Here is a 9,998-nt window from a genome sequence, read left to right as displayed (position 1 = left end):
ACTAGCAGCTGACCCAAGAAAAAACCCAAGACCTCCACTGGATCGGGCACGCCACAAGACTGGAGGTAATATTGACTCGGTTAAATGAGTCGACCCAAGAGGTTTTTAGCAAACCCGGTGACCCAGGGAAATGCTAATCTAGTCTTGGGTAGATTTGATCCCAGTAAGGAATTTGGCCAAAAAACACAGCTCTTTTTTTACGAGAGAGAAAACACACTATTTTAAGTTATGGAAACTTAAAAAAAATATCATGCATGTAGAGAATGGATACAAGTATGTATGTGCTAAACATAAACACTAAAACATTGTTATTTTATGACCTGTGCAAAAATCACCAGCTGGTTGTTTTTCCAGCAAGTTGTTATAATCTTACATTGTTTCTCTGAATCTCTAATCATTCTTTCTTTGCATGTGTCGCAAATGGAAGGTTTAAGTTTAGAAAAATCTATCTGCACATAACTGTTGCTAGACGCATGGGCATACCGTGTGCCGGGCTTGCAAAGCCTGGGCCTGGCCCCACCATAGAGAAAATGGCTATGTTACTATTTAAAAATAATAAATAAATAATTCTCGGTAGTAAGATGAATTATCATATAACTATTTTCTGGAAAGTCTCGTAATAATTCATTTAGGGCTTTTTTTGAAATTTGGTAGAAACGTGAGGCCCTAGATCAGCCTGGATATTGGGCTTTTGGCCGGGCCGTTCTCTTAAAAATCTGCTCTGGTGACCCAGGCCGGTTTCCACTGGGCCAGGTGGATTGTCTCCACGAGGCCTAACAGAAATGTGCTCTGGTGCTAGAGAAATAGATTCTTTTACAGAGGGTCTTCTAAAAAAAAGATTCTTTTAGAGGGAGTAGTTAACAAATTTGCATGCCTGAGAAACAGATTCTTATTTCAAACTGACATAAACAGAGACAACAGTGAAACTGCTGTTGCATCTAAAGTACAGTAGTTGATTAATAATAATAAAATACATTACTCATAAAAAATTACACTTAAATATTTCCAAAATGACATGGAAACAAAGGGTCTTCTTTCCAAAATAAAGTCACAGTCTTCCAGCAATAACAGGGCGTGCATGTTTCATTTCTTATGACCAAAAAAGGAGCTAATTGTCTTCTTGGTAGTTGTAGACGGACGGGGGACCTAGAAGTTCGTATATATAGCAAGTTAGAATCATTTGAAATGTCCTGAGTAGACCAAATATGCTCATCCAGATGTTTGATTTACTTAGGAAAAATATGTTTAAGTAATACAGTAACATGTGTCATAAAAGTGAGAGGAAACAAAGTAAATTGTGCATTTAGTTGACACCAGTATAATAAACAAGCAGATTATGCAGATAATGGCCAGGTTGCATATATCTTATTCAAAACATTTTATCCTATACACCTGAAAATGCAAAAAATGTGTTTTTCTAAACTTCGAGGACATGAAATTAAATTTGTTCACTCAAAGATTCCTACATCCAGAACACATGTTTTATAATAGGCAAAATTTAACATCCAGAACATATTCCACACTCAAACTGGAAATACATACACTCCCTTTCTTGATAAATGTTCAAGTGTGTATGTGTACTACTTTGTATTCAGAATAACAACAAAACATGAATAAAATCGAATATGTTGATGCCAGAAAATGTAAAACATATGAATGTATCTAACATACTGCATATACATGAATATGAGTGCATTTTCGGATGCCAGAAAATGTAAAACATATGAATGTATCTAACACACTGCATATACATGAATATGAGTGCAATTTCGGCACTTAAAACATCTGTGCATAGGTACCATCTATGAGGAAAGTGGTAGTTACCAGCATTTAGTTACCATACAAAAAGAAGTGATCAAGCTTCCCAAAAGAAAATTGAACATAAGTTATTTCTATACAGTTTTAATATTATATCATCTCACAAAACAACTTCTTAATTTGCACCTGTAATATTACCTCGGTAACCCTTTGGCTTGGATGTAGTCCTTTGAGCGAGTTAACGATTTCTTCTATGCGAGGTCTTTTTGTTCTATCAATCTCAACACATTTTGACCCAATATCAATGCATGTTTTAACTTGTTGGAGGCTTTCATGATCCAACGAGGAATACTTGGATGTTATGTTCTCCAGCGTCCATTCTTTACGCACCTACAGAAGTGGAGTCAAGATGCTTAGTGACAATAAACAAACAAAATGCATAAAATATGCTTTGCTTCTCAAATAATAAAGTGATATTTCCTCTTACTTTATCAACAAAACTTCTCGCAGATGGTTGGTCTTTTTCGCGAGGATTCTGCTCTCCGGTGGCGATCTCGATTATCACTAGGCCTAAACTGTATATGTCTGACTGAGCCGAGATTTCACCTCTGTAAAGATATTCTGGAGCCATGTACCCACTGGATCACATTAACATCAAAAATTAATTAGGTAAAGCTGAAGCAGCGAAAGGCATATACAATGTAACTAAGGAACAACTACTGATACGAAATTTCATGATGAGCTTACTATGATCCGACAACTGTTTGTGTGCACAGTCGGGTTTGTTCTTGGCCAAAGACCCTTGAGAGTGCAAAATCCGCGATCTTTGGCACCATATTTGCATCCAACAGTATATTTTCAGGCTTCAAATCCATATGGACAATGGGAATATCCAACTTGTGTAGAAAAAATAAGCCTTGGCAAATCCCCTTGATTATTTTGAAGCGTGTGTCCCAACTAATCTCTTGTTTAGTGGACTCTTTGGGCTCTGCATATCAGGTTACAAAGAAAATACTGTAAGCATACATTGTGAGAAACTACATTGGGGGTTGCCTTGAAACTATAAACAGCGTAAGAATGTGATTTTTCAGCTCCAATTTGAAAGAAATGTAACCGTTAAGGACTGAGATAGAAATCCAAAGTATGTTGGCATACCAAAAAGATTCTCCTGAAGGCTCCCATTAGGTAAATACTCATAGCAGATTAAGCTCTCAGTAATGTCTGCCTGGATGTATCTCTTATCAAACTGCACCAGTTTCTTCTGCGTTTCGCTGCAGAACCCAAGGACCTCCACTATGTTCTCATGCTTGAGAGACATAACATTCTGAACCTCCTTGTTGAACTGCTTATCAGCTGGCATTGGTGCGTTCTCCTGAAGTTTCTTCACGGCTATCACTCTGCCATCGTCCGGCACAATCCCCTGTTTAACCCCATATAACTCTGCTTTAGCATAACCTTAATTAACCGGAAGCAGAGGAAAACAGTAGGGGAGAAACCAGACCTTGTAGAGTGTGCCGAAGGGGCTGTCGCTTATCTTCCGGTCTTGGCCGAAATCGTTGGTGATTTTCTTGAGAAAATCGAACGGCAGCTGCTTGGGCAGCTCGGGGCCCGGCTGCTTGCTCTCTTGGCTACTACTATTACTTCCGGTCGCCATTTCTGATGAGCTAAGAAACATGGGGAGCCACAGAATGCGGATTAAGTGCTACCCTACTACTTCTGATTTCGTATTCAAGACTGAAGAGGTGAAACTTCACCGGATCTACCAGCACTCAAAATAGTTACAAGATTCAGAAATTAAGCGCTGACCTTGAGGGGAATAGTCGAGGGGTCCTTGCAGGCAGACGAATCCTTTGCCGGGGAGAGGGAAGTGAGGTGAATCTTAGCTAGGGGCAGAGTGGTGTAGATTTATACGGAGCAGCCCGAGAAGGAAGAAGGGTGGTATGTTGACCTGACTGGAGAGGCTGAGGTTGAGTCCTCCGCTGGGGTCCATGTGGTGAAGATGCCCAGAAAAAAGGGAAGCGCGTCTGTCACCACCTAGTCCCCTTCGCCATAATTTAATTCCATCCACATGCTAACGCGTCCTTCCTGTCGTAGCGTACGTCTGCTCGTGTCCACTGGTGGATGCAGCCTTGGGTTATTGAAACTGAGAGCATGGTTAATAGTATGGCAAACTGATGGCTATAAGCTATTGTCATGTCATTGTCATTGATAGTCCGTCGATTTTATAGTCAATATATACAATAGTTGATTAGAAGAGTGTACTAATTTTTTATTATATGGCATACCTTTCATTCTCACAAAGTGCCTAGGAGCACGTGTTAGAGCTGACTCTTCACCAAGAGCCCGCTTATCTTCTCTCTTCTGTTTTCTTTTCTCCAAGTAAGTAAGAATATACTAGTTTATTTCTTATAGCCAGCTGACTCAGCTTTATTGTACTTGCTCTGATAGCGACCGAAGTTGTGGGCCGCATATGGCCGGTTTGCACTTTTTCAAGTTATTTTTCTTTCGAATTTGAACTTGGCACTTTGGCATCTGAATCTATCGCATGGGGCATAGTGCAATTAAGTTAGCAGCAAACACGCTTTGGCCACGCTCAAGCCATAGGAGTAATACTTAAGTGGCAACTAGCATTAATCAATCCCTTAATCAACAAAGTAATATGTGGCTGTCAGTTAGGCGCACTCAACTGGCATCAAGCATATCCGGGTTATGGAATGAGTACGTATGCAGCTGTGCAGCTTAGTAGCTGCACTACCATTGCGTTGAAATTGCACCAGGAAGTCAGGCCATTAGTTCAGTCTTGTGATTTTGTCGCTTCCAACGCACACATGTATACCTTCTTCGCAGGCCAGCATATGACTTAGCCATGGGAGTGCATCTGATTACAGGTCAAGCAAAATAAAAATCAACCAAGAATGAAAGACGCGGGACTTCAGATGAGAAATGACTTTTGGCTCTGAAAGCACCAGTGAATCGTTCACTTTATTATTTCGAGAGAAATTCACATTACAATCTCGAACTACAACCAAAGTCTTATACCCAACCCTCAACTATGAAACCATCTATTTTACAACCTTGAACTGTTAAAACCGGACAAGAAACAACCTTGTACTGGTATTTGACTGGTCAACAGTCGTGTCAGCCGCCACATCACCCATGTGCCAAAAAAAATGATATTGCCTACAAATTTTTGAAAACATTCTAAAAAATCCACACTACCTTTATATTCAATCTATGAAAGTTTCAACAAGTTTTGCTCAATAGAAAAAGAATTGGAACGAAAGTTCAAATCCAGAGCCATTTTGAGTAAAATTTGGCCAAAAAAGGAAGTGCTCAGAATTTCTGTAAAAAGGTCCCCAAAATCCAAACTACCCTTATATTCAATCTGGGAATTTTTCAAAGAAGTTACTATGAATAAAAAATCAGAATAAAATTTTCAATTTAGAGTCACTTTGGGTCAAAATTTGACCCAAAAATTGAAGTGCCCAGATTTTTTTGAAAAAGAAACCACACTACTCTCATATTAATTCTGGGAAAGTTTCAACAAGTTTTACTGAATAGAAAAAACTAAAACGAAAAAGCACATCCAGAGAAGTTTTCAGTCAAAATTTGGCGGAAAAAGAACTGCCCCGATTTTTGTGAAAAATGATTAAAAAATCCACAGTACGCTTATATTCAATATGGCAAAGTTCAACAAGTTGTGAACTGAAAAAAAATTGACAGGAATGTTGACTAGTCAAAAACCAGTGCAGGGATGTTTCTTGTCCAGTTCTGTAGTTCAAGGTTGTAAAGTGGGCGGTTTCGTAGTTTAGGGTTATATATTAGAGTTTGGTGGTAATTCGAGGCTATAATATGGACTTCTCTTTTTTCTCTCCCAAAAGTGCACTTCAATACAAGATTTCGAAATAAAAATAAGCCTGCTAGGGGGGAGGGTAATAGTCCTTCATCTGACATCCGGTTGGACCAGCCAACATCTGTGTGTGAGCGGTGATTTCTTCTTTGACGAGTTGTCTTGGAGTGTTGCGTCCTTTATATGCAAGTATTATATAGATTATAGGTTTTGTGGTAGGATTTAGAGCTGGCACGAGGCCAGTCATATGTGGAAGTCCTGGGTTTTCTCTTTCACTTTTGTTCACCTATTTGATTGGGTTATTCCTTAATTTTGCTTGGCATTCTTTCAATAATTAATAATATATGGTTGTGTGCATCATCTGATGCAAAGACCATAGGTATATCCTTCCTTTAGATTAGTTTTCGAAAAAGGAGGTTGTATCCCCGGCATCTACATCTATTGATCCATATAGTCATTTTATTGCAAAGGATTAAGTGCATTACAAAAGGGAAAGAAACACGAGTACAGGACCACATCCAATAGAGATTACATGAAGGACCGTCATCAAAATAGCCCTTGCGATCATTTCCAAATGGTAGCAGGCAGGCTCCTAAAAGCCTCCACATGCTGAAATAAGGACCATGTACAAATCCAACCAGACATCAAACTCTGGAAAATGATTTGTGGGAATTGGTAACTTAGATTTTGTGAGCGTAATTATGTTCAGGTGCGTTAACTTGTCATTCTTTTTAGGGATGTTTTAGCAAAGTATGAGAAAGTGAAGAAAAAACATGGACAAACCACATCTCAGTTAGTCCTACTTATAACACGTTAAAAGCGGAAGGTACTTGGGCGTATATATTCAGGATTTTAAGCAAATAACTATAAAGAATGTGTTTTATAACTAGATAACGCACCACGCATTGCTGCGAATTTTTTTAGCAATGAACTTTTCAAAGAAAGAAATGTATCGCACCACATCCAACCTAGAGGTAAATGGAGGGCGGATGCATGTTATATTGTCTTGTGACATTCGTTTTCAATTCTTTATTGTTGGAAAATAAAAATTAATGATGTGAAGGGCTTTTCATGTTTTTTGATGATGTGAAGGGCTTGCATGTGGTAAAAACTGGAAAGTTGAATGGTTGCATGGGCGCTTGATAATGCGGAGGGTGCGCATGTAGTTGCATGTGCTTGATGACATGGATGGCTTGAATGCGCATTTAAATGAGAGGTGGCATAGGTGGATAGGCTGCAAGGTAAGATAAATAAGATAGTTAGAATGAACTATTTAGGTATATTTGATACATGGGGATGCGCCAGGCATTATATAATCATACTCTTTTTTGGATATAGCCATGGTTTGCATCGATTAATGCATACACTTATCAATTATTGCAAAGTTTCAAGTCTTACAACAGAAATAGAAATGGTCCAAACAGCTCTGACAACTCAACTGTTTGCAAATAAAAAACTTTGAGTATCCGAAGAAAAAAAAACTTGAGTACTTAACATGTGAAATACACACACAGTAACATAGGCAAGACGGTATCTAGTTTAATGATATCAATGTGAGAACACAATGATGAAAACACTTGTAATTTAGATACTCAATTCGGAAGTTATAACCGTTTATGTACAAAAAATAGGGCGCGCAACCACTCTAAAGCTCTCGGTCCTTTTCCTCATGCCTCCTCCTGATCAGAGATTACCCTTCCCTAACCTTTGGCAGAAGGTATTTTTTTATAGTGATTCGGGTAAATAAATAGAAGTGTTTACCATGCTTTTTTTATGTGGTAAACGTGCCCTTGTTAGCAGTAGCCATATAAAGTTATGTCTGGTCCCCTGTAATTTAAAGGGTTCACAAATTAAACATTGTTCAACATAACCTACCAGTTCTCATATTAGCCAGATACTCCAGCAACATGGTTAATTAATCCAATAAGCTAAATATTTTTGAAATGTATGAATACCATCACGAGTAACAAGACTAACAATTTGGGGGCTATCAAGCATGGGCAGCCCAAATAGCGGTAACCTCAAATTTATCCCCTTCTGGCCATCTTTCCGTCGAGTTATTGTATCTATATATGTAGTTTTCCTGCTGCTATGATGTTTTGAGTTTTGATACCTGTAACATATGCAATTTGTTCCAAAATATATATGAGGCGTACTAGCATGTGGTGATGTCAATACAGGGATCTGAATCTACAAATTCTTCCATGTCATCGCCAGTATCGCCAGGTGCCTCTGCCAGTGCTAGGATCTGCATGATCTCATCCATGCTCTGCACCGGCTGCTCTGCCTCCTCGGTGCTCATCGTGCTATCATCAGCCGGGAGATTCATCAAGAACCATGGATGGTTTCTTATCTCGGGAACCGTGATTCTCTGTATTTCACAATCAGCACGATAGTTATTCGGTGGTAGTATCTGGAAGGAAATAATATAACACTATGCAAAAATATATGCAATTCCTCAAACAACGTTACATACACATAGCTAGCTAAGCAAGTACTCACAGCCGCTGGGTCAGCAACAAAGATCTTAGAGATGAGGTCCCGGCACTCGGCCGATATGTGCAGGTCATCTGGAACAGAGTATTCCACGCTCTGTATCCTCTGGCAATAAGAAGTTCTCGTTAGTTTTGTGATGAGAATGGATGGAGATGGAACAGAGAGTTAGATGCTGAAACAGAGAAATTAACCTGAATTATCTTCCTAAAATTTATAGGCTCGTCGTCAGGACACTGGAAGGGGTAGGCACCGACTAGCATGGCGTAGAGCGTCATTCCACAGGACCACACATCGGCGATCTACATCGAGAAATTAACAAAGAAATAGTTCCCGATATGTATGAGCTGTCAATCGAATCCATGTATGTATGTGTAACGTATTAACATTGAACTGACTTCCAATATGTATGTATGTATGTATGTATACCTTGCCGTCATATTCCCTTTGCTGAAAAACCTCAGGAGCGATGTACACCCGTGTTTGGTCAGACGCTCTTGGCGCTCCCGGCTGCGACTGACGCTACCGACGAAAGAATGAAGCAAGAGAGGTTCAGGCAGAAAGTACAAGTCCGAGTTTGGCATCTAGGCAGAGCAAATATGAAGTGGACTACTGCTGAAGTGAAAACGAATTCTCTATGTTTGAGTACCTTTGAAACGCCAGGGCCGCATATCTTGAGGCGAGGAGGCCCCGCGCAGCTGCCATCCAGCAGGATGTTCTCCAGCTTCAGGTCACGATGGCACACTTGCTTATAACAAAATTAAAACGGCACAGTTTCAGTACTCCTAATCCTAGCCTAGCTATCGCCATTGTTTCCACCATCACAAGAAGCTGCAATTGGTAGGGGAAGAGTACTAGTGTACCATGGAGTGGCAGTAGCTGACTCCTGATACCAGTTGCCGGAACAGCAGACGCGCCTGAAAAAATGGCACAAGCTTCGACGGTTGGTACAGAGAAAGAAAGAAACACCATGGCCAATGAATTGGTTGGTAGGAACCAATAATGGAGCCGTTGACCGGGGGCACCTCGTCCTCGCTGAAACGGCCGGCATCGCGGACCCGTCGGTGGAGGTCCGGGGCGTGCTCCGAGACGACAGCGAGGTGCGTCGGGGTGAGGACGAGCTCCCTGAGGCGGACGACGCTGGGGTGGCGCAGCGACCGGTGCCTGAGGATCTCCCGCCGCACGGCCTCGTCCACCTGCTCCCCTCGCGGGATGTACGTGACGGCAACGAGCTGGCTGTCGGCGCGGCTGCGCAGGACGTCGGAGCCGGGGATGCCGGTGTAGTTGTCCATCTGTTTCTGAGTTGAGCTGAGCGTGGATTCAGGTTGGTTGTGGCTCGGGCAGAGGACGAGGCCTATGAGTTAAAGCTCCCCTTCTCGGTCTCTCTCCTGCTAGCTAGCTCATATGGAAGTTTTTTTTTCCGCATCAAGCGATAAAATCATGAGGAGTGTACATCCATCCTCTGCAGAAGTAGGATGCACACAGCCAATTCAACACTCATAAATAATCACGCCGGCAAAAATTAAAGTCATAAAAGATCAAAGTTATGCCTATGTGAACGGAAAGAATACCAAAAGTAAAGAAAATAGCGATTGACGAAATACAACAGTGAGCATCGCGGCCAACCATCTCTTACAACATAAGGATTACAAGAAAGGTTTTAAAAAAACTGACACCTACAAGGAGGGAATGACAAGCAGACGGACAACACAAATGGTGCCGCCATTGCCAGGTATAACCAACGTGGGTCGGGCCTAAATTTTCCACCCTAGGGCTCGACACTGGGTACTCTCTCCGTTTCTTTTTAGTCTGCATACAAGATTTGGTCAAGGTCAAACTTTATAAAGTTTGACCAACTTTGTTGGAAAAAATATCAACATCTACAATACTAAAGCTA

The 9,998-nt window shown here is 40.8% G+C and overlaps 2 protein-coding genes across 8 annotated transcripts; both read right to left on the bottom strand.

Moving 5' to 3' along the window:
* Nucleotides 1-871: 871 nt before the first annotated feature.
* Nucleotides 872-3,795, bottom strand: LOC123167034 (cysteine-rich receptor-like protein kinase 6). Of its 2 annotated transcripts, none has more exons than XM_044584874.1 (7): nucleotides 3,565-3,795; nucleotides 3,260-3,422; nucleotides 2,914-3,178; nucleotides 2,506-2,746; nucleotides 2,246-2,396; nucleotides 1,957-2,148; nucleotides 872-1,146 (listed from the first exon to the last, which is right to left on the bottom strand). In XM_044584874.1, exons 2-7 carry the CDS (start codon nucleotides 3,410-3,412, stop codon nucleotides 1,084-1,086), a joined length of 1,065 nt encoding a protein of 354 aa, XP_044440809.1. In that variant the 5' UTR covers nucleotides 3,413-3,422; nucleotides 3,565-3,795; the 3' UTR covers nucleotides 872-1,083. The 2 variants fall into 2 exon arrangements, with proteins under 2 accessions (XP_044440809.1, XP_044440808.1); XM_044584873.1 differs by having other exon boundaries at nucleotides 3,260-3,414; nucleotides 3,565-3,758.
* A 3,728-nt stretch (nucleotides 3,796-7,523) lies between these two features.
* Nucleotides 7,524-9,507, bottom strand: LOC542953 (serine/threonine-protein kinase SAPK10). 6 transcript variants are annotated; one of them, XM_044584303.1, is made up of 7 exons: nucleotides 9,127-9,504; nucleotides 8,965-9,018; nucleotides 8,751-8,825; nucleotides 8,531-8,617; nucleotides 8,296-8,403; nucleotides 8,111-8,209; nucleotides 7,524-7,979 (listed from the first exon to the last, which is right to left on the bottom strand). In XM_044584303.1, exons 1-7 carry the CDS (start codon nucleotides 9,391-9,393, stop codon nucleotides 7,764-7,766), a joined length of 906 nt encoding a protein of 301 aa, XP_044440238.1. In that variant the 5' UTR covers nucleotides 9,394-9,504; the 3' UTR covers nucleotides 7,524-7,763. The 6 variants fall into 6 exon arrangements, with proteins under 6 accessions (XP_044440238.1, XP_044440236.1, XP_044440235.1 ...); XM_044584301.1 differs by having other exon boundaries at nucleotides 8,531-8,623; nucleotides 9,127-9,503; XM_044584300.1 differs by having other exon boundaries at nucleotides 8,531-8,623; nucleotides 8,751-8,849; nucleotides 9,127-9,500.
* Between the last annotated feature and the right edge of the window lie 491 nt (nucleotides 9,508-9,998).

This window comes from Triticum aestivum, chromosome 7D (assembly GCF_018294505.1).
Source record: "Triticum aestivum cultivar Chinese Spring chromosome 7D, IWGSC CS RefSeq v2.1, whole genome shotgun sequence".
NCBI lineage: Eukaryota > Viridiplantae > Streptophyta > Magnoliopsida > Poales > Poaceae > Triticum > Triticum aestivum.
This window is presented reverse-complemented; position numbering and strand designations above follow the sequence as displayed.